General features: G+C 36.8%; 4 protein-coding genes and 1 pseudogene across 8 annotated transcripts; 2 read left to right on the top strand and 3 right to left on the bottom strand.

Annotated features, from left to right (window-relative positions):
- Positions 1 to 1,098: 1,098 nt before the first annotated feature.
- LOC125212029 (rac-like GTP-binding protein RHO1) lies at positions 1,099 to 4,430 on the bottom strand. 2 transcript variants are annotated; one of them, XM_048112039.2, is made up of 8 exons: positions 4,308 to 4,430; positions 3,936 to 4,073; positions 3,108 to 3,195; positions 2,874 to 2,983; positions 2,677 to 2,740; positions 1,766 to 1,830; positions 1,573 to 1,638; positions 1,099 to 1,468 (listed from the first exon to the last, which is right to left on the bottom strand). In XM_048112039.2, the coding sequence occupies exons 2-8, from the start codon at positions 4,032 to 4,034 to the stop codon at positions 1,367 to 1,369; spliced, it is 594 nt and encodes a 197-aa protein (XP_047967996.1). In that variant the 5' UTR covers positions 4,035 to 4,073; positions 4,308 to 4,430; the 3' UTR covers positions 1,099 to 1,366. The 2 variants fall into 2 exon arrangements, with proteins under 2 accessions (XP_047967996.1, XP_088924241.1); XM_089068115.1 differs by lacking the exon at positions 3,936 to 4,073 and having other exon boundaries at positions 2,874 to 2,978; positions 4,308 to 4,427.
- A 139-nt stretch (positions 4,431 to 4,569) lies between these two features.
- Positions 4,570 to 10,957, top strand: ATRAD17 (RADIATION SENSITIVE 17). Of its 4 annotated transcripts, none has more exons than XM_089068114.1 (12): positions 4,570 to 4,896; positions 6,081 to 6,138; positions 6,579 to 6,658; positions 6,741 to 6,788; positions 7,533 to 7,589; positions 7,724 to 7,826; positions 7,960 to 8,270; positions 8,350 to 8,704; positions 9,315 to 9,434; positions 9,677 to 9,863; positions 9,933 to 9,993; positions 10,440 to 10,957. In XM_089068114.1, exons 1-12 carry the CDS (start codon positions 4,690 to 4,692, stop codon positions 10,653 to 10,655), a joined length of 1,803 nt encoding a protein of 600 aa, XP_088924240.1. In that variant the 5' UTR covers positions 4,570 to 4,689; the 3' UTR covers positions 10,656 to 10,957. The 4 variants fall into 4 exon arrangements, with proteins under 4 accessions (XP_088924240.1, XP_047967989.1, XP_047967990.1 ...); XM_048112032.2 differs by having other exon boundaries at positions 9,309 to 9,434; XM_048112033.2 differs by having other exon boundaries at positions 4,812 to 4,896; positions 6,081 to 6,128; positions 9,309 to 9,434.
- Positions 10,958 to 11,376: 419 nt separating this feature from the next.
- On the bottom strand, positions 11,377 to 13,262 carry LOC125213249 (L-ascorbate peroxidase 3-like). Its single transcript, XM_048113682.2, has 9 exons — positions 13,125 to 13,262; positions 12,912 to 13,036; positions 12,766 to 12,815; positions 12,630 to 12,695; positions 12,510 to 12,558; positions 12,042 to 12,124; positions 11,892 to 11,971; positions 11,715 to 11,817; positions 11,377 to 11,628 (listed from the first exon to the last, which is right to left on the bottom strand). The coding sequence occupies exons 1-9, from the start codon at positions 13,223 to 13,225 to the stop codon at positions 11,446 to 11,448; spliced, it is 840 nt and encodes a 279-aa protein (XP_047969639.1). The 5' UTR covers positions 13,226 to 13,262; the 3' UTR covers positions 11,377 to 11,445.
- A 1,092-nt stretch (positions 13,263 to 14,354) lies between these two features.
- On the top strand, positions 14,355 to 16,768 carry LOC125213247 (pentatricopeptide repeat-containing protein At5g08510 pseudogene; annotated as a pseudogene).
- Positions 16,559 to 21,590, bottom strand: LOC125213248 (uncharacterized). The gene is made up of 5 exons (XM_048113681.2): positions 21,077 to 21,590; positions 20,576 to 20,612; positions 19,106 to 19,342; positions 18,960 to 19,007; positions 16,559 to 17,162 (listed from the first exon to the last, which is right to left on the bottom strand). The coding sequence occupies exons 1-5, from the start codon at positions 21,379 to 21,381 to the stop codon at positions 16,731 to 16,733; spliced, it is 1,059 nt and encodes a 352-aa protein (XP_047969638.1). The 5' UTR covers positions 21,382 to 21,590; the 3' UTR covers positions 16,559 to 16,730.
- Positions 21,591 to 23,580: the final 1,990 nt, after the last annotated feature.

Raw genomic sequence — 23,580 nt, 5'->3', positions numbered from 1 at the left:
ATTTGACCAAACTTCGCGATTTAAATAATTATTAATCCTAAAAAATTACAATGGAAGTTGTCATTTATGTTTCCAAATTGTTATAATTCTGGTTAATTTCACGACATTTTGAAATGAAATTTGATATTGTTAATTTTAAACTACTGATAATTATCCCACTATGCCCAAGTGTGATAAACGTGAGTTGGTCCCAAACCAAGAGTGCCATGACGATTGCATGAGGCAAGACGGCTCGTGCATGTGTGCATGTATGTGTTTCACAACCCATCATTTGTGTCTGTGAACACGATTATTTCACGTAGTAATAGAGCATCTTAAATGTAGACATGTAGTATTGAAAGTTCATTTTATCATGTGGATTCATTAACACATTAATTAATTTAATAACTTCATAATTAAGTGACAAATCTTAATTAAATTTATTTCACTATCAAGAAGTGGTCTAGAGAAAATGATATACTTACCACAATCATCTAAATTATTTGATTTTAAAAAATTAAATATGTCAATCTACATTGGTTGGGCTAAATTTCAACATCTCATTCACTTCTCAGCATCTAACACATAATTTGACCGGGCTTAGATTCCTACATGTCATTCGGTCTCATCATCTAACGCGTAATTTGATTTATAATATTGATAGACATGTACATGAATGACCTGTAAGGGGTGAGGAAGGGCAGTTTATGCATGTTCACTCTCTGTATCCCGGGCCACTCGACTTAGCATGGTTTTTCAACTAGATAGCAAGGTCGCAGTTGATGGTCCGAAACAACTGTCACGCTTTTATGAATCCGGCGAAATTCTTCGATGTGCGAGGTTAATTTCGTAGCTCGTGCTCTTGCCCCTTCTGATAGGGTGTTTCTAGTTCTTAATCTATCTTGTTTTGTTCTTCATAAAAACATGACAGACATAATAAGAATGTACTATCAAGTATACTTCTACTTTTATATAGAGCAAGTATGTTTATGTGCAATAATCTAAACCGACAATTGAAAAATGAAGTGTGATGGATTTAGAGATATATAAAAACATTAGTGCAATTCTAAAAAAATATTACTGCAATTCTCTAGTTCTTGAGATGAATTACCTTGAAAGTAACCAAATAGAAGCCCACATTCACACTTTATAGATTTAAAACTCATGATTACAATACACAAAATAAGTAGAAGAAAACAAATTCAAGAACCATTAGCCAAAATCACAGTTTTATGTCTGATCGATACATAAAAAAAACAAAGGAAAACATAAAGGGCACAATGAAGGCCTAAAAGTGTGATCTCCTACTTGTTATGCAAAAAGAATAGAAACGGACATAGATGGGTGGAAGGGCGGGAGGTGGACGTATATCTTCACCTCAAGCTGATCACAATATGGAGCAAGCTTTTTGAGCCTTTCCCTTCTTTTTCTTTTGCTTGGGTGGCTGGAGAACAACTTTAATGGCAGCATCAAAAACTGCTTTCACATTCTGTTTTCATATATTATGTCACCAAACATGTTCATTTTTATATCTCGATATCGTGATGGAAATGGCTTTGTTTTAATAAAAGTGGCAACTCAATAGGATCATACCTCTTGTGTTTTTGAACTACATTCAACATAAGATGGAGACGTAATCAATTTCCTCAGCTCCTCTCCCTGTAGGTTTAGAGTGACAAGAATGAAATCTACAGCAATAGGGCTTAGCCATCACAAAAACCAGCACCACATACTAGAAAGAAAAACAAAAATAAGGCTGGTATAACCCGGGGTCACATAGTTTCACCTGTGCGTTAGTGATTGGTACAGAGCCTGGATGATTTTCGAAGAACTCCTTATCATCACGAAGATCTGAATCAAACACAAGTCGTAAACAAACAACAAATAAAACTTTCACCCAATGGATTATGCCAATTTTAACTTTTAAATCTAAGTAAGAAAACAGAGTGAACAAATCTCGAACAAATTTTCCATCTTTTAAATATGTGAACAAATCACACAAAATTTCAACAAGTGACAGACCAATATTCTATGTTAAAGAATTATAAAATGACCATCTAGAAAGGAACTCTAGAATCATACAATGACACCAGTACAAGGTAGACAGATCAATACAATTAAGAAAGACCTTGGAATTCCAAGTTTAATCATGCTACTTGTTTGATATGTAACTTGATATACACGGAAAAAGTCCTATGAAGCAGCCAGTGCGCTTAAATGAATATAGTCTGTGAGATGACCAAAGGAAGGTGAACTCTTAAGACTATCACATCACAGCTTCTAGAGGTGAGAAAGAAAGGATGGTGATTTCAAATGCTTATCACTTCACCTAAAATTTACTATTGGAAATATATTAAGCTATCATCAGCTAAAAATATGGGCAAGGATTTGCTTAAAAACATTTTTATCCTACATTATGATAGCATGATAATTGCAAAATGGATGTTTGTATTCATACAAACTAAACAAAAAGAGTCCCCTCACTCTTGGTTCTTGTATATTATTCCAGTATATTTACTACCCTTCCGACAGAAGCATTAGGGTGGTTGCAGAAAGCTTGAAGCTGACACAAATATATCTTTCATGCTCTAAAGAAAGCAATCATAATATTCCCAATACCAGTAAACACAATATCATCATAAGAAACTTAAATAAGGAAACTGACTATTTAATGCACTTTTAAATTTGATATCTCACCAAGTTTTGTGCCAACAAGAACTATAGGGACACCAGGAGCGTAATGCTTCAATTCAGGAATCCACTGAATCAGAAATACACCAGAGCCCAAAACAGAAAAAAAGGACAATTAACAAAAAACAAATTGGTGCAAAAAAAGAGAGTAGAAAAGTGATGAATATACAATTATACATACTGTATGGCAATCAAATCCTTACCTTCTTGGAAACATTTTCATAGCTTGCCTTGCTGATAAGAGAAAATGCCAGAATAAAAACATCAGCTCCACGATAACTCAAAGGCCTTAATCTGTTGTAATCTTCCTGCCCTGTTCCACAGAACAATAACCATAGGCTCACATGTTTGAACTATAAGAAGTACTATCATATAACTAAATTTATCCCAGGTGTAATCACCTACGGAAGTACATGGAAATTATCTCTATTACTTACCAGCAGTATCCCACAGGCCAAGGTTAACAGTGGCTCCATTGACAACGACATTGGCACTGAAATTATCAAACACAGTAGGCACATAATCCTGTTCCGCATAAAAAGCAAAACAAAAAAGTTAAAGACACATGATGGAATAATAGATCACTTTTCAAAGAATGAAGTGTAGAATCATATAAGATGCAAATAACCACCACAACATTTTGCTTTCAGGACTATTAAAGCTAAAACAAAATGAAATAACATAAGAATAAATCAGAAAGAAATGTTATGATTGAACTGGCAACAAAAGTAAATTGCCCCGAAATTTGCAGCACAATTACTGAACAAGTAGCACCAATATTATGGTTGACTTGTCAAGGGAAGAAGGTCCAGATGAACACAAAAGTGTAGAATCGATTCTCTTGCCACATATAGTAAAATACTTGGCCATTATTTAGAGCAAATATCACCTATGCAATATGAAATATGCAAATTTCGATGAGAAATAACTGTTCTCTATCTCGATGTGATTCTAACAATAACGAAACAAAAAGTTAAAATCAATAAACGAATACCGGTTTTTCTCAAAATCTCAATGCCCACATGATCAGTAACAATATGGAAACAAAATAAGGTGCCTCCATGCATATTTGGTTCTTTTCATTCACTAAAGCCAAGACAATCTCCTCAATCCTTCACAACGAGATCCATATGATCTATTTCCTAGTATTTCACAATAATAGGCATACAACCAAAAAGGGGAAATTTCATGTGATGTGAATAATTGTAGCATGCCACCAATTAAAATGGCAGTTCAGACAAAATTTAGGAATAAAAATGTCAGACCGTGGGGAAGGTGTTGCTGGTGTATGAAATCAAGAGACATGTCTTTCCAACAGCACCATCGCCCACCGTCACACATTTGATGAATCTTGAAGCGCTCATTCTTCCCGAATAAAACTATCTCTCTTTCTCTCTCTACACCTAATTAGCAGAAATGCACAACACACAGGTAAAAGGAGCACAGACAGTTTCTAGATTTCTCATTGTTCCTCCCTATCAAAGCTAGGACAACTAGATAATCAGCCAATTCGGACCCTAACCCTTGAGCAGAATGTACAGAAGAAGAATGTGGGATCAGAATCTAGAGAGAGAAACAAGAATAATAAGGTTAATTGATTGGTGTGGTTGAGATCGAGTGGCTATGACGCATAATACCTTATTTAGCCGGGAAACGCTGCCATTGAACCGCTCTACTCTCTTCCTCTCTCCACCATTTTTCTCGCTCTCCACCTCTAAATTTTTACTCCTTTAATTTTACTTACAAACTTTTGGGCACGCCATTTAAATGGGTTAAAATTTAGTAGGAGTAATATTTATAAATTAAATTAATAGGATTTGAGAATATCAATTTTAACGAATTTTGGAATACTTGAAATCATATTCATCAGTTAAACGTATGCGGTACGCTTCAATTTTATTTGATTATTATTATTTTCTTCAGAGAAAACCCGCGCAGGATTGCCATTTCGCTAGGGTTCCAAAATCTTACTGATAATTTGGAAATTTTGCGGAGGAGCCAAACTACGGTTGGCCTTCGATGGGGAAGGGGAAAAGGAGTTCAGCCATTGTAATTTCATCATCCGATGACGATGAAGTTAAAGATAAACACTTATCATCTAAAACTGGTGTCAGATTCTCGAAATCAGCTCCACCTCGGAAAAACCCTAAAAGAGCTAAGAAGCTTTCAGTCTCCAGCTCTTACTCATCGCCATTTCACAACTCCAGCGCCATTGATTTCGATGAGGTACATTCTCACATCTCTTACAATTTCATTTACCTTTCTACGACTGTTTTCATTCAATCTAAATGAAATTACTGGCTTAGCGAATTTGTGGTTAACCATGGCTCGGAATTTTTATTTTGTGATGGAGATTTGGGGTAATTTTGTCGAACTAGTTTTATACTAGTAGTATTAGTGGAGGGCTATAGGGAAGTTGAAGATTTTATTTTCGACCAAATTAATTTAGCATTCAGTAATACTAGTACTTGATTTCAAGTTGGTGCAGTAGAAATTTTAGCTTTGGCAGTTTATGCAGGCTATTTTATGTAACGAAGCTGAATATAAATTTGATGCTACTTATCAGTGGGTTATCATATGGTTACTCCTATTCTGATATATTGACTTTAACCGACTGATACATTGCTCCACGACGAACTAAGAAGACCATGGAAAATCATACTAGCCTGAGTCTTGGTCTTGACAAGTGGATGGAAGTAAGACTGAGAAAACTGCAATTGTAGTGATAAGATAGATTCTTACTCCTTTTTCATTACTCATTAGGCAAATGCATTTTGAGATATTCCTGAAAAATTACATATTATGAAGCATAAAATTCATAAAATCTGTTTGATCCTTGAGTTGATTTGTCTGTTAAAGTGGAGGCAGTAGCCACTGGAGCTGTTGGGTCTCTCATTGGCCCAAGGGAGCATGTAGTTTGCCGTCAATTTTTTGCATGATGACATTGTTGGCCTCATTCTGAGTCTTGATGAGCTGCATGAATAATGCATAATTTTCCTGTTATGTTGGAAATTGATGGGTTTGTTGGAAACTAGATCTTACTCAAGAATGATATCTTATTGTGATTATTGAAGTTATATATCATTTGATGATGTTAGTTGAACTAGAATACTAGATGAAGTAAAGCTGAAGACTGTGTGAAAATATTGTTTCCTAAATCCTAATCAGAATAACCACTAAAGGTTTCTTATGAAACATCAAATTTCAAACACATCTAATCTTCTATTTTTGGAAAATCATGTACGAGGTTTCCAATCCTGTTTCTGGTGAGTAAGAAAGATTTCTTAAAACCAGTGCATTGGTTGACTAGACCTAGTTAACGTTACTCTGGATCTCATTCCATTAATTACTTAATCTCTCAGTTTCTTATTGAAACCCTACACATTTTCTCATGCTATTTCTCAATGCAGGTCAAACAGATTTGTCAGGAATTTGATCAAGGGTTCCCTCAGTTCAAGGTAACATCTGGTATGCCATTATTATAATTTTATGCATTTGTTGCATTTTCTCACTCTTTATATTGAGATTTCCTTTCCTATTTTTTCTGGAGTGTATAGGATTTGACCTTCATGACTAATGGCTCTTTGTTGTTGAATTATTACTAATATACTCATGTTTGCTATCATGAATTCACGACCATGCTGTTGTAGAAATTGGTCTTCATTGTTCATTTTGTCTTGCTTGTTGAGTACTCTGAATATTTCACATTCTCTGTAGATTCATGTTGGCTTGTTGTATGAGAGAACTTAATCTTGATTCATCTGCAGTTGCTAAAATGTTCTGTTTTGAAGTATTGAATACATGTCACTTCCTTCTCCCAAATAGGCTGGTTTGTCTTCTAACATTTGAGGGATGTGTAATTTAAATTGATTTCCATCTGATCTTCTGTACCTACGGTTTTTGCGCAGATTCCAGTGGTAACAAGGATATGTGGGTCGAAAAGTATATGCCGAGTTGCTTAGGGGATCTGGCCGTTCATAAGAAGAAGGTACAAACCGCTTTATGATTGCTGTTCCTAACTCATCCATACCTAAGTCATGTAATGTTCATGGTTCCGTCGTGGTTGGCAGGTTGAAGAAGTTAAATCATGGTTTGAGGAGAAACTCAAAAGTAGTGCGGTACTCTTCTAACAAACCTGCCTGACTCTTCTTGTTCGTTTTCCTACTACCAAAAAATGCATCAACCATTCTGTCATCATTGTTTCTTGCTTATTATTTCACAGTCCTATCAACTTTTAAGAATTTACCTTTTAGTTTTTTTTGCGGGGTCTATTATCTTAGTTGGCATTTTTTGACTTAGTGTAACCTAAAGGCTAATGTTACCATGTCATTAACAAATGAAAACTAGGTATATCTCTCATCTGATTGGCGACTTAGTCCTACAATGACTTTTGTAACTGTTTGAGTTTGATGTGTGCTATTGCCACTTTGCCAGAATAAATTGAATAGTTCATAGCAAAGCCCAGAATACAGAATAATCAAGATGTTCAATATGTTAGTTATTTGTTGCAATCCTAAATGCATCTTTCACATCAATAAAGATACATAATACTGAATATGGTTACTTGGTAATTTAGGGTATCATATTTTCAAAATGCCCCAAGTGACAGAAACTATAACAACCAAGATAACTCTTTATGGATAACTGGACGGTAGTTATACCTTTTATGTTATTGCATAACTAAGCAAGAGTATTTTATATTCTCTAAATGTAATGGTCACTAAATAATTGACTTCTTTCCATTTCATTTTAACTATTTACAAAAAAACCAGTACTGGACATAAGTTGATTGGTTACCATTGAAAATATATTGTTCTTCTGCCACCTTTTAAGTAATAGGTTTTGTTTCTTACTATCTGCAGGATAATTCATTCAGTAATGTGATCCTCATCTCTGGTCAAGCTGGAGTTGGAAAATCTGTACGCTCTATGGTTCTTAGCACTGAAAATTATTAGCATTGTGAAAAGTGAAAAATAGACATTGTCTGTTAAGATAATTTCTGCTGATGTTTCAATATTGCATTATCCATCCATTGAATGGCATAATATTGTAGGCAACCATCTATGCTGTTGCATGTCATCTTGGAATGGAAGTGTATGAATGGAGAACACCTACCCCAACAATTTGGCAGGAACATGTGCATAATTCCAATTCAGGTACTCACAGTGTCTCTTCTAGTCTCCAAATTTATTCTAATTCAGGTCCAAAATTGTCATTTGATAATGTTCTATTCAATTTATTTCTATTTTCTATATTCACGTGTCTCTGGTTTGTGAATATGTGATATAGGGATCCAGTATATGTCAAAGTTGGATGAGTTTGAAAGTTTTGTTGAACGGATACGAAAATATGGATTAGTTTCTTCATCCTTAACCAGAGTATCTCCAGCATCTGTTGTACTGTTAATTGATGATCTCCCTATGGTGAATGGAAAGGTCTCTTATGGAAGACTTCAGAGGTGCTTGTATCTTCTTCTGCAATCTGTCCGCCTTCCCACAGCCATATTGATCAATGACTATGGCCGGTCTGAATCTGCAGAACAGCATAGCTGGTATTGGGAAGAGCTCCAGTCATCTCTTCAAAATGCAGGGGCTTATAAGGTTTTGTTTCTTACCTTGTCATATTCCAGAGCTACAACTTGGGTTTGCTGATGTTTTAGCATCAAACTCAATCTATCAGGTGACGTTCAATCCAATCACTGCCAATTCCATCAAAAGAGCACTTACAAGAATTTGCAGATTGGAAAGGCTCAAAGTGAATGATGAATATGTTGATTTTATAGCAAAAGCCAGTGAAGGAGATATAAGAAGTGCTATTACATCTTTGCAGTACTTCTCGTTGAAACCACATCCCCTTGATACTTTATCTGTTCTGAATTCGGTAAAGACATATCGAGAAGAAAAACAGACTGAGACTAACAGGTTGTATGATAGAGTTCTTCTGCCATTTGGCAAAGATCCGACTCTGTCACTATTTCATGCACTTGGAAAATTTTTGCACAACAAGAGAGAGACTGGAAGTGCAGTTCCATCAGGTATATTCATGCAATTGGCTTTTTGTATATCATACACTTCAAGTGTTGGATACTGATGGAGATATATTGAATGCAAATGTGGTGCATGAAATTATAATCTGGATTTTATGCGAAATGTGAGCTCAAACTTAATTTTGGTGTTCGACCACCACCATGATGGTGTGAGCTAGACCCACCTGCTTTACCTAAATACACATAAATATTACTTCCTCCGTCTAATTGTAATTGAGATCCTATTTTGGCTGTCCCACACTCCCACTGTAGTTGAGCCATTTCCTTTTTGGCAAAAATCAACACATTTGATCTCTCTTACTTTATTTTGTATTCACTTATCTACTTTATCTCTCTCCACTCGACTCATTAAACATCCATTTCTTAATTTCTGTGGCCAAAACAATTGCCCTCTACTATAGTGGGATGGATGGAGTAGGACATAACAACTTGTTTCTTTCGTAAAACGAGCCAAACTCTTGAAAAGATAATCCTTCAACAGTCATCTTCAGATGTGTATTTGAAATTCCCATTCATAATTTTATATTCATGCAGAATAAGGAAATTTATAAATTTGTGGCTGCTATACTGATTTTTTTACATTGTTCTGTAGATACAGATGTGATTCTTTTAAAGGAAAAATTTTCCAGGTGTCAGATCAAAATGGATGATCCAGAGCTGGTACTTTGTCAAGCACATGGGCAGGCACGGCTTGTTACTGATTTTCTCCATGAAAATGGTAATCCATACTATTATATGCTATCTTATCCTATAAAATGGTAGCTTCTTTTGCATTTGAATGTTTAGTATTGTACTATTGTCTTAAATCTTGTGAGAAGGCATGTTACCCCATTGTTTGTACTGTTACCCTGTGGTATCAAATATGTGTTCCAGATTGCACTTTTGTTATTTGCTATGGGATTGTTCAAGTAAGAGATGGGCCATTGGTGATTTTATTTTGTTTGATGATTGCAATTACAGTTTTAGATTTTGTGAATGAGGAAGCAATCGAGGATGCATGGGTTGTAGGAGCATACTTAAGCGATGCCGACTTGCTTCTCACCCCATCCAGTAAAACCTGGGAAGCTGAGAATGTCTTACAATCTGCTGCTGCTTCAGTTGCTGTCCGTGGAGTTTTATTTGGGAATACCAGTCCCCTATCTTCTCGGTATAGTTCCTGAGAAATCTGTTCTTTGTTTTTTGTGAACCAGATGCTAATGGTATTCTGAATATGCAGGTGGCATGCAATTCGCCGTCCTGTGCTCTGGCAGATTGATCAATCTCTGAAGCACAATAAGGTAAGTCAGATAACCATCTTCCGCATAACATAATAAGATTTTCAAATGTACCTAATGCATCCTTTTGTTATGAGTTAATCGCTTATGAAAAGAACCATTCCGAGGCTTACTCATAGTTTGTTTTTATTTTACTTTTGGAGTCAATAACACTCTTGGAACCAGCTTCTTCTTTTGGCTAAGAAAATATCCTTTATTTTGGTAACCTTTTAGTTCCACATCCATTCAGGATCTTTTTAAGTATCAATCTATCTCTCTCTTCGTCTTGTGATGGTACCCTTTACTCATACCCACACATCTACATCTTGTGTCATCAAACTATCTTTACTCTGCAATGATCCATTGCTTGTTGGTAGTGTTTAGGGGCCTGGTGCAGGACAGACATGTACTTCCCGTTATGGTTTGTTTCTTATTCATACTGTTTTCTTCTCTTGTGAATGCACTTGCAGAGTCGAATACTGAGTCGAAGGGTAGATGATCCTACTAGTGCAAGTTTGTACAGCCATTCTACTTTAGCAACTGAATTTAATCCTGCACTCAAATGGCTTGGACATAGAGTTTCAGCAGACCATCAAGTCCTAGCTGAAGTTAGCTTTGATGAAGATGACTGCAATGGTATGAGTGTAGACGGCGAGGTTGATGATGATGAAATAGAAGAGTGGTAGCTTTTGTTGCTTTACTGCAGCGTTCTATTTTTGTGAATTGTAAATGATGTACATATATCAGTTCTAATTTAGGAGGTTTCTTATCTTTAGTCAAAATATTACTTAAAACCTTCATATTGAGGAATTGTTAACTCAAACTGCATTCATCTTGGCAAGGGGTGAAAAAGTCTCGAAATAGTTCATACATGTGTTTTGGTTTGAGGAGGTTTAATCTTCTGACATGTTTGGTTTGTGAGAATGGCTACATATTTATTGCCTTGTTTGATGAGTTTGATAAAGATATTGAACGAAGTTATTTATGAGTTTTGTGGTTTGATATGAGGATAGTTCGATGCCATATTATGTGGTAGATGCAATTTTGAGGGTTTGAAATTGGTTCTATATATTACTCCCTTCGTTCCATAGTAATAGAGTCATTTTGCCATTTTGGTACGTTCCATAGTAATAGAGTCATTTTCCTTTTTAATGAAAGTTAACACATTTTTCCACGCTTACTTCACCCTCTCTTACTTTTTTTCTCTCTTCTTTTCTCTACTTTTTTCATTTTCTACTTTATTCTCTCTTTATTTAACTCATCTAACACAACTTTTCTTAATCTCCGTGCCGAAAAGAAACGCCTCCATTACTATGGAACGGAGGGAGTAATAATTGTCTTCTTGTTACAACCTTTTTTGTACAGTAATTTATTGACTCTAATTCTAATGATTTTGGGGTTACACGGTTTGTTTGAAATGGATTAAATGAAATTTTCAATTTGGTGAGAAATGTAATTACAAGGCAACAATGCTCATCACTTAAACAAGTCTCTTTTGTTCATTTCATAGAAGTAACTCAGAAGTGCCACTGTCACAGCTACAGCAGCCGCGATCATTGTCTTCTTGATAACTAATCCCAAAGACGACGGTGGACTGAATCCTAGCTCCGACAGCCTTTTGTGCGAAGCAGCATAGTCTCTGAAGAATGCTTCTTCATCCTTAAATACAACATACACACTAATGATAACGAGTAATGACTACGACAATGGTTATTTAGAAGAATGTATTATAGTCATGAGTGTACCTCAGCATACAAGATCACGTATTTCCTGAACTCGGGATCCTCTACGAGAACTTTATCAGTCGGTAGTTTTAGCAGACCTTTTGAATCTCCTTTAAGAAGCTCCCTGTCCATTTTAGATATGAGATACAAGTTGATTATGAAATATCAGTAGTTTGTTGTTTAATAGTAATATCTTACACAAAGTAAGAATTGTCAAATTTGAGAGGATCTTGTGTCCAAGGGCCTTCAAATCCTGACCTCTCACGATGTGCTCTTCCCTGATCGATATACAAAGTTACATTACATGCATTTCATCCAAGATTGCGAAATTCGAGATGTAAGAGTTACCAGTGTATGCCCCCCGGATAGTGCTACAATATCTTGGTCGGAGAGGCCCATTCGATTAAAAACATTCCTTAGGTGGGAAGCACCTACAAATATGAGTGTGAAAGAGAGAGGAGAGATCAGTTGTAGAACCATAAGCTGCACCAACACTCAAAGGAAGATTGTATAGATCAGTGAAAAAAGTTGCTTGAACCAAGAGGAAGGAATCATTCCATTTAATTTTCCTGTTACTTTTGGACTATCCAAAATCAACATATTATATCCAGTATCTATTCAAGTTAATGTTCACAAAATAGAAGATGAATGGAAGACTTTAGACTTTAGTATAAGGTATAGGATGGGAATTGGTAGGACCAAGTTCTTTTACATCAACTTCTAAGTTGATGATGAATGCAAGTCACTTGAATTATTGAAGCACAAAAGGATGACAAATAAAGATTCTAGTGTCAGAGAGATTGATCGATTCCTAACCTTGTTTGGCATCGGGAAGGCGCCCTTCTTCCGGGGAGGCCATGGAATCCTGTCAAATAGAAGCAACGATGTTGGAATGTTCCAAACAGTCTTTACCAAATTATGTCAAGATATCTCTACCTTTCGGCCTGGAACAAAGTCGATGGTGGGGCCTCCGGTTACCTCAACAGCAACGACGCCAGCAAGCTGAAGACTCAGGAAAGGATTAAATAAGTACAAAGCTCATCACATTCTGCAAATCATATACTTATGCTACCTGGTAAAGATCTGCATATGAGATTCTTGGATTTTTAGCTTTTACTTCCTCTGTAGTCAAAACAAAAAAAAATGGTATTTAATGAGAAAGAAAATAAGTATTGTTTGGTATTGAGAAAAAAGAATAGATTGAGATTAGAGAAGGACCACAAAGTTGAATGGCAATATTGAGACCAGCATTAGCAGCATGATTGAGCTCAGCTTGGTTCCTAATAGAAGCATTGGGACCTCCAGTCTTTGTTTTTGCATCATATGTGCCTGCATCATGCCACCTACAAACACATGTTTATTACTCCAAAGTGAAAGGAAGAGCCTCAACTAACTTGGGACGAACGGAGTGTATAATTGTATTAGACTTACGCCAAGCGAAGCATGATGGGGGCACAGTTGTTGGAAGAGATGAGGGCTCTTAGGTCCCTTCGCGCCCTCTCCATCTGCTTTGAATACTCTCTCTCTGCCATTTCAGTTCCAACTTAATGACTTTTTCTGTCAAACAAAATCCCCACCACTATAAATAAATGGATGGTTCCCTTCTCACAAGAAATTTGGAGAACAAGTCATGAATATTTATATTGGATCAACACAAGAAAAGTAAAGAATCCAGCATCTCTTAATTTTCAAACTAATTTATTCCTTGCATGCGATTTTCTTTATTCAATTTCTGATTCTCTCATGTTTCTCAACACCCGCTTACTCTATCCAACACCAATTAGTGACTAATTAGAAAATATGGAGAAATCGGTGCTTAATTTTAATAATAAATAATCAAATACTCCCTCCGTCCCATTAAATATGCAACATTTGCTTTTCGGCACGAGATTTTATGTAGTGTTGTTTTGTGAGTTAATGAAGAGAGAGTAAAGTAAGAGAGAAGAAAAAGTAGAGAGGGTAATGTTTCCATTTTTAGAAACGTTTCATTTTTAATGAGACAGACCGAAAAGGAAAACGTTGCATTTCTAATGGGACAGAGGGAGTATAAAACTATTTATAAATTATTTTCAATGGATCGCCATGTCCAAGAACATATAAAGAAATGTATTAATGATTGGAAAAGTACGATTAAATAAAAGATTTTGGTCTCTAAAATAATACGCCCTCCGTTCCATAGTAATTGAGGCATTTCTTTTGGACACGAAGATTAAGAAAAATTGTGTTAGATGAGTTAAGTAAAAGGAGAATAAAGTAGAAAATGAAAAAGGTAGAGAGATGAAGATAGAAAAAAGTAAAAGAAAGTAAAATAGGTGTGCAAAAATGTGTTAACTTTTACTGAAAAGGAAAATGACTCTATTACTATGCAACGTACCAAAATGACAAAATAATTCTATTACTATGGAACAGAGAGTACTAGTAGGAGTACTAAACTTCAACTACTTTTCTTACAACCCAAATTTTGGTAGAAATAAATCATAAATTTAGCCAAAATTTAAGGTTGTGAAAACTGAAAAGTACCCAATATCGATTTAAATTTATGATTTTTTGGACTAATACTAGCAATTTAAAAAAAAATTATTTTTGGGTGCTAAAAGTTTAAATAACTAAAATTTACGCGGTAAAGTCTTGAATTCCATAAATTTTATCAGTATCCATTTTGAGACATGAATTTTTCGTATTTGAAAACATAAACCCCAAAATCCCAGCCACCGTCTGCACCCCTCCGCCGCCACCATTTCTCGCCGCAAATTCTTCATGAAATGGAACCACCAAGCTTCTATGAGACCAGCAATGGCCATACTTCTAGATCCCCTCCTCAATTCATCCCAGTTCCAACACCCACCCTCCTCCTACGCCACCGTATTCCAAGCTTTCACCGGCAAAAACCTCCTCAAATTAGGTCAACAGCTCCACGCACACATCGAAATCCGCGGCCTCCGCCCCACGCCCTTCCTCGCCGCCAAAATGGTTGCAATGTACGCCAGCTCCGGCGACATCACTTCCGCCGCCAGGATCTTCCACTCCGTCCAAAACCCCTCTCTTCTCCTCTTCAATTCCATAGTTCGAGCTTACAGTCTGTATAAATACTCCGAAGAGACTCTGCAGATTTTTACGAAATTGCATTCCTTGAATCTTCGCGGCGATTATTTCACCTACCCTTTCGTGTTGAAATCAGTCGCGAATCTGGAGCTTCTCCGCATCGGCAAATGCATACATTCGATGAGCATGAGAGACGGGCTGGAATTCGATTTATACGTGGCGACATCGCTGATCGTCATGTATGTGAAATGTGGGAAGCTCGCCGATGCGCGCAGGCTTTTCGACGAAATGCCTGTGAGAGACGTCTCGTCTTGGAACTCATTGATCTCGGGTTATATGAAAGAAGGCGCGGTTGATTCAGCACGAGAGCTGTTTGAAGAAATGCCAACGAAGAACATTGTGTCGTGGACGAGTATGATATCAGGTTACACCCAAAACGGCCTTGCAGCTAACGCTCTCCAACTGTTTGATAAAATGTTGGGGAGAGGCTCGGATTTGAAGCCGAATTGGGTGACGATCATGAGCGTTCTCCCCGCTTGTGCCCATTCGTCTGCGTTAGAGCAAGGCAGGAGGATCCACGGCTTCGCACGAGAGGAGGGCTTGGACGGTCATCCGTCAGTGCAGACTGCGTTAGTAGGAATGTATGCGAAATGTGGGAGCCTTCCCGATGCCAAGCTGTGCTTTGATCGAATCAATCCAAGATCGAGGAGTTTAGTCGCCTGGAACTCGATGATCAGTGCTTATGCTTCTCATGGGCGAGGCGAAGAGGCAGTCCACACATTCGACCTCATGGTTCAAGAAGGTTTTCGCCCGGATAGCATTACGTTCACAGGGCTTCTATCGGGTTGCAGTCATTCCGGTTTAGTGGAATTAGGGTTGAGATTCTTCGATTCCATGAGCTCGGACTATCAAGTGGAGAAAAGGCACGAGCACTATGCATGCATTGTGGACTTGTTGGGGCGCGCTGGGAGATTAGTCGAGGCCTATGAGGTCATCTCCAAAATGCCAATGCCGGCTGGGGCAAGCGTGTGGGGGTCATTGCTGGCTGCAGGGAGAAGCCATCGCAATCTTGAGATATCTGAGCTGTCAGCCAAGAAGCTATTCGAGTTGGAGAAGGAGAATAGTGGGAACTATGTGATACTTGCGAATATGTATGCAGAAGCTGCAATGTGGGATGAGGCGAAGGCGTTGAGGGCTCTGCAGAAATCGCAGAATGTGAGGAAGAATCCCGGATGCAGTTGGGTTGAGAATGACGGGAATGCTATTATTTTTCTTGGTGGCGATGATATTTCATCAAATCCTCAAACAGTAGAGATTTGATTTGCCTTTTTCTAGCACGATGTACTGGGATATTAAACAAGCGCCCAGGGCAGTTTTGCGCGTAACGTAGAACCTTAGGGGACCACCACCAACGCGTTCAAATTGGTGTTGAAGGCGTATGAGAGGGAGAGATTGTGGTGATGGATGTGAATCAGTTTCATCGTTTGGAGGAGGGGAGGTGCTCTACTGCTGAGGGAGATATGAAGGATGCATTTTGAAGAATTTTTTGTGGCGGAGATTTTGAGAGTTGGTTGCCACCATTTGAAGGGTTTTTTGGTGGAGTCTCACAGTTCTTGGAAGATTGAATCATATGATCTTGTTAACATATACTACTAATTAGAAACAATTTAATTCATTAAACTATTTAGTGGATATATATGATTGGAGTTAAATGGCAACTCAAATCAACACGCAATTTTTGCAGTGAGAAATATGGTGACATGCTGGAGATCTCATAGCAACTTCTTTCCTACAAACCACAGATATAATATACAGAATTGCAGTTAAAAAATAACAGTAAACTGCTCGCATCTAATCAACACAAAATTTTACAATTTAAAACAAATTATTTTGACAAGATCAGATCAAATATGATTTGAGTTAAGTTACTAAATCAGCTCACAGAAACCTTCCCAGCTGAGTGAGAAACTCAGGTTGAACAGAACCTGATGTCTACTACCAGATCAACCCTTTTCTTCTCCGGAATCTTTCGACACGATCTGTGCTCATTCTAGACTTTTCAGGCTTGCTCGTCTTCTTGGACTTGTCAAGTCGGCTATCCAAACTATTTCTAGAAATGTCTGGAACATCTGGTTGCAAATCAAATGACTCTGTGCCGCTGCTTTCACCAGCTGTAAGCTTACTGTCTGAACTAACTGATGTTGTAAGCTTAATGTCTGAACTAAGTGATGGTGTTACCACACCATTCACAGCTGGCTTTGCTCTCCCAAGAGCCAGAACAAACCTTTTTAAATGTTTGATGAACTCGGGATATAGTTCAAGATTGCAGTGCCCACCTCCATTTATCCATAAAGGTTCATATTTTACCTTGCAAAGCTCCCAAAGCTGCTTCCCATGGGAGCAATCGACAACTTCATCAGCAGTACCCTATTATAGAACCAATATTTAGAGACATTCTCCCCAATGCAAGAGAAAGCTAAAATCACCTTAAACTATTGGAATTTCATGTTAAGTAAATGTCTAACATGAAATAGTTATGCACAACGTCCATCATATCCCAAGTAAAAATAATGTTACACCAAGGCAAATACTCATTGTGGCAGACCAGCCAATTAGGTCTGCTATAAATCTCAGTGTTAAGTAAAACTTAATCATGCAAGCGTATAACTTAGTCTGACCATGTAAGCTATATATGTCAAGAAATGTCTAATTGTAAGGTTTCTGGATTACATGTCTCTCTTCCCCTCAGTCCGTTTAATTCATCAGGTATTTTGTCATTCGGAATTTACATACTCAGAGTCATTCTGGATTCTTTGGCCCACACTAAACTCAATCTGAGTGAAATGAGCCAAAAAATGAAATAATGTGAATTATATGCTAGCTTAACATTTCACAAGTTAAGACTTCATGGCTAGTGTTTTAGACTTTTAGTAGTTTCCTCATACTTAAAATTGTACAGTTTATTAATGGTCACTATTCCATCAGAGCTAAAAGATCAAAACAAGTCTCGAGGGAGAACTAATTCCTCTGGAAAGGATTCCACTTCAATAACATAGTTGTTTATGCATATTCAAAGAAAGAATAGTAAAGCTTCCCCTACCTTTTTTACTTTTTGTTTATTCTTCTATATATCATCTTTACCACTTACATCAAGACACTAAAATTTCATATGATCTCTAAATACCTTCCAGGCATCTCATAAATTCAGCACCCTTGGGCTTGTCTAGTAGCTGATGCCTTGATTGTGTTCCTAGAAATATTGTTTATCTCGTTCCCTAATAGAGAGAGAGAGAGAGACTACAGCCAATTTGTTTTATCTCATCAAGACACTAAAATTTCATCTCGTTCCCTAATCTTCTGTTCTACTTCTTCATTTGTTTATCTCTCTAGTCCTATTCAGATCCCACTTCAGTCAATTCAAAGTTTTATGAATTCACTTGAAAAACTCAACTCCACTTTACTCCTGGACCCTCTTCTGATAGAGAGAGAGAGAGGCTACACATAACAGCCCAAGTTATTAGATATGCAAAATAGAAGTCAGAAGTATGCATTTGTCACATATAAAAGTTGTGCAGAATACATAAGAATTGTGCAATTGTTTTGTGTTCGAGCTTTTCGTAGGAAAGGAGTCATACAAGGTCCTCATTTCTGGTCCCAAATAAGAACCTCATGTACTTCTTAACTATGATGCAGATAAGAATATTATTTTTACGAAGTTACTCCAGATGTATCAGCCAGCCAACAATAATAGGAAGTAACCCTTGGACATAAGCAATACTCCCTCCGTTCCGTAGTAGTGGAGTCATTTTGGTACGTTCCATAGTAGTGGAGTCATTTCCCTTTTCTGTACAAGTCAACACATTTCTTTTCACTTACTTTACTCTCTCTTACTTCTCTCTTCATCTCTCTACCTTTTTCCATTTCCTACTTTATTCTTCCTTTACTTAACTCACTTAATAAAATTTTTCTTAAATAGCGTGCTGAAAAGAAACGCCTCCATTAGTATGGAACGGAGGGAGTATTAAACCAGTGCTAATCAATGCATCTCAATTGCAACCTACACACAAAACGAGGGAGGTCTGGTGGGGTTGCTAATAACCAAGAATTAACAAGCAATTTCTTACTATTAATAGACATAGTTTCATTGATCAATTAATTATGTGCAATAAATGTTCAGAAAACAGGGAAAAGGCAAAAATAAACATACAAAGAAAAGCAACTTACATGGATAACAAGAACTGGACATTCTATAGCACCAATTTTGTCAATATTCTGCAGTTAGAAAGAAATAACTGAGCGTTAATCGTTGAAATGTCCAATTACCAATACAACGAAAGAGACAATGAATGAGCTGTAAGATCAATGATCACCTTGTAGATATCAAACCAATATGTCCGCTTTACAGGGTACAATACTCTTAAACCAGATAATATCGGGCTATGTAAAACAACACCTCTCAAGTTTGGTGACCGTGATGCTAGATCAATAGTGGGACCACTACCAACAGACTGCCCATAAAGTATTAACTGTTCGTCTTTCACTCCATACTTCTCCTTCAGGCATTTATATACAGCATCAATGTCTGTGTATGTGTTACACTCTGACGGCTGTTTCACAGAAAGCAGAGGGTTGTGTCATACCGTGACAAGAACTAGTGGCATAAGCACTTATAGGGAAATTCAGAATTTCTGATAAAGCTATTCGATAAACTTTATTATCCATAATGCTTATTCAGATCAAAGAATGAACAGACTTTTGCAGATACAAGGAGCAAGGAAAGTGCCCCATGAATCTTCCAAGATATACTAGGAGATTCAAATAGCATGAAATCTAATAAAAAAAATTGAAGCACACTTAATACATAGTCACTTGTATAAATCCAGAAATTGCTTTTCCCTGTGAAATTATAACCACTTAGCACGTGATGGCATGACTAAGGTGGCAATAAATATGGAGCATATCTTAAAAAAGTAGTTATACTACTTTAAAAAAACAGCTTAAAATTTAATGTAATCTTGAGCAGATTTTGCCTTACTGAAAGTGCACATATCCAACCGAGATGCCAATTCCAATTCTGAACAAAGGTAAGCTGATGCTTTTTGCAGTGTAAAATTAACTAAAATACACAATTATCACTACTCATAATTTATATTCTCACCCTAACCTTGATAGCTTGGACCGATTTTCTTGTCACTAGATTATTGAAATTATGAGTTGGTGATTGCCTAGTGAAAGGGAATAGCAACTGACGAGATGTGATATTTGGGAAAAGAGGAAACCTATTGCCGGTTTTCATTTCCAAGTTGAATGCATATTCAGAAAATAAATCAACAAGGGCAAGGACAATACACAACTCATCATGTTGGAACTATGGATTCTTCACAAAAACTTTTGCGCGGCCGTGTGATTAACGAATCATCTCAAATTTGAGCTTCTGCGAGGTGGTATCTGGGTTCTTACGTATACAGTTACATTTCTGAACAACAACCATCTAAAACCTTGTCGTTTATTATACACTATAGGAAAGAATGAAGAACCATGTCAATGGCCGATATTTCCCCCGATTTTTTTCATCCATCACTTTTTAGTAACTTGTATCATGCTTTCTTGATAATGAAACAGTACATTTGTCATTGTTATCATCACGGTCAAGCTTAAGCTAGCAGAAAACAAGTGAAAGATGCAATACCATTTTATCATGATATATAACCTTCCTAAGGTTTCGAGAAAAACTGATTTCAAAAGGAATAACCGATTTTACTAGCAAGCAGTCTGACGGTCCCACTAACTATAACCTTCTAAGTTGGAAAAATGTGTTGCTGTTCAAAGTAGGAAGCTACCTTTCCGGACGACTGACCATAACCTGAGTAGTCATACCTGAAAAAACAGAATAAGCAAGTAAGGAAAATAACCACTGATACCATTATAGGTAACTAATTTTAACAGCCGAGACGGAAGGTAACGACTACATTTTGCAATGCTTGGAGGATCTCTTAAGGTATTTCTTATTGTAATCAATTATAGATGATTATCCTAGCATATACTTATCCTAAGTATTCTTCATTGAGAAAATTTTGAAATCTGTCCAGATTTAAACACTGTATTCTCAGTAGATTCTGCTACCTGCAGCTCAACGGTTTTATCCTCTCATTCCAACTAGTCTGATATGGAAATCTGCTCGACAAGTATGACCAAATACTACCAAATAGTAATACTAATTGATTAATGTAAATTTCACTACAAATCTCTTCCCTAATTTTGACCTTTCCAAGTTTACAAGCGTTACTTGAATTAATACTACCAAATAGTAATTGATAAATGTAAATAAATCAAAAAATTACCCCATCAGATTGATGCGAAGGCGGAGGGTAATCTCCACGAACAGCTCATACATCTGACCTAAATCGGCGGCGTTTCCGTGTGAATAGAGCATCGTAGCAGTGGCCTTGGGGTGGGTGATGTACACCGCGACCACATCGTTACCGCGGCGCGTCCTCAGCTTCAAGACGTCGACGCCTTCCCTCTGCGGAACCTCCGGTATGCAAAGCGCTCCGCCGCGAGAGTCGTCGGCCACGACCGTGTATGAAGGCGGAGTCGGAGGGAAGAAGGCAAACTTAGCCGCGATCGATGACGTCACCCCGCCCATACCTTTTTGTCCTCGTCAAACTATTCCCCTTTTTTCTGTGGCAGCTGACTGAATTGACTTGCACAGTTCATAAATCAAGCTCAACTTTCTCACTGTAGCAGCTACCGCAGTCGTATTGAGATCTCCTTTCAGTGAATGAAGGCGGCCGGCGCGGGGAGGTGGTGGCGCGTGTGGAAAAGGGCCGAGCGAAGAAAAAAGTAAGCTGAATTTCAAAGGAGGGTAGTTTTATGGGGATTTTCGAACGTTGGAAAAATTAAATTTACACTAGTAAATTCAGAATACAGTAATGTTCGTTAAATTAGAAAGTGTTTTTTAGGGTTATTTTTAGTTTATTTTATACGATATTCATTTTAATACGGTTTTATTTTATTTTTAAAAAAATAAAGTACAATGATATAAAAATGAAGTAAAGTGATCTAATACTAATAAACTATTTATTGATTCGACAGTAGTAATTAGTATATTAGAATTTTTTTGAATATGGAAATATAAAAGGAAAAAAGAATTAAAAAAAGGCACAATAGTCAATTAGTAGCAAAAAAATTCGAATTACATCCACAGAAGTATGTTAATTACAAAAAAATTTTGATAGAGGGGAAATGTTTTACTACGTCAAGTGTGTTGATATATCTAACGAAAGGAAGAAAATAAAATTAAATATTTTCATTAATTGCTTTCCATCAAAAATTAATTTAGAATGTGTCTTTGAAGGCGACTCTGACTCATATTAAATGTAGGCATATTTAAAATATGTGCTACTTTAAATTTATGCGAACAAAACTATTAAGCTAATGTTCTAAACACTAATAACTACTCCCTCCGTTCCACTTTAGGTATCATACTTGAGTTCGACACGAATTTTAAGAAAGGTAAAGAAAAGTTGGTAAAAAATATATACTGAAATGTGAGTCATATTTTTTTATATTAGTTTTATAATAAAATGTGAGTGAAAAAAAGTTAAGTGGAATGTGGGGCCTTAATACCATTTATGGAATATTTCAACCGGAACTCTAATACCATTTATGAAATAATTTAACCGGAACTCCTAAAGTGAGACATTCAAAAATAGTAAATCGGAACTTTAGAGAGAGTATCATATTAAAGAGACGATAAAATTGTTTGATCATTTCCCAAGTTAGAAGGGAAACCCACTACCAATGTGCCATCTATCATCTGTGGCTATGCACATTCCCTACCTAATCTCACAAACAAATCACGGACAATAATTTGTTATAATAGGAATAAAAAAGCGAAATCACATTGAAAGTTGATTTTAGATATAACTTTTACACTTAATCTAAATTATAGACACAGATTGCTGACCTCAACGTGGAACACATGAAATAGATAGTTAGCGCATAAGAAAATTAGATAACAAAATATAGAATAAATGTAGCAATAACAAAGATGGTGTCACATTGATATCAAATCAATTTGATAACAAGTCAGAGTCCCAGGATCGGGCCAGCTTGACGATATTGCGCTTATGCCTAGGTTTTTTGTTGAGGCGATGTGATCATGCTCTGGGTACGAAGACTCATTTGGTTTTTCCTCCGCCGTGGTAGTTGTATCAAGGCTTGTGTCAAGTACATTTTCAGCGATGCCCCATCATTCAGCAGAGGCCGAGAATTTGAAAATGAGAATGAACACATGGAAGAATGTAATGAAACAAATGAAGATAAAACTAGAATACCATATTGTCGTCAAAAAAGTTCTGTTCTAGATCAGAAAAATGTGGTTCACTATAATCCATGTCCACACCGTAGGTTTCGAGAAATTGTTTGAGCATTTTCGTAGATTAGGAAGTCCAAATGGAACTTTCTCGAAGAACGGAAGAAGAAATCGTTTGAGCATTTTGTAGATTAGGAAATCCAAATGGAACTTTCTTGAAACATGTCTAAATGGTCATTGCCGAAGTCTGTATTGTCTAGCAACAAATCTAATTCTAGCATGTCCGTATATTTGAAATCTCTTCAATAAGAATGTGGTTGTTATCTGGCAGAAAGAATGTGATGGTTTAGGGTGTGTTCACTTTATAAGAATTCTAATTCTAACATTTTCAAGAATTGAGGGAGAATTAGGCACTTATATAATTTAAGGCTCCATTATTCAGTGTACAAGATTTGATTTCAAATATCGCCCAAATAGTAACCTAAATGCTGACTTTGACCTAATGGAATTATTGGTTGACAAATTTAA

The sequence above is a fragment of the Salvia hispanica genome, chromosome 3 (genome assembly GCF_029641045.1).
Source record: "Salvia hispanica isolate PSC_SH4W2 chromosome 3, Shi_PSC_v1, whole genome shotgun sequence".
Lineage (NCBI taxonomy): Eukaryota > Viridiplantae > Streptophyta > Magnoliopsida > Lamiales > Lamiaceae > Salvia > Salvia hispanica.
This window is presented reverse-complemented; position numbering and strand designations above follow the sequence as displayed.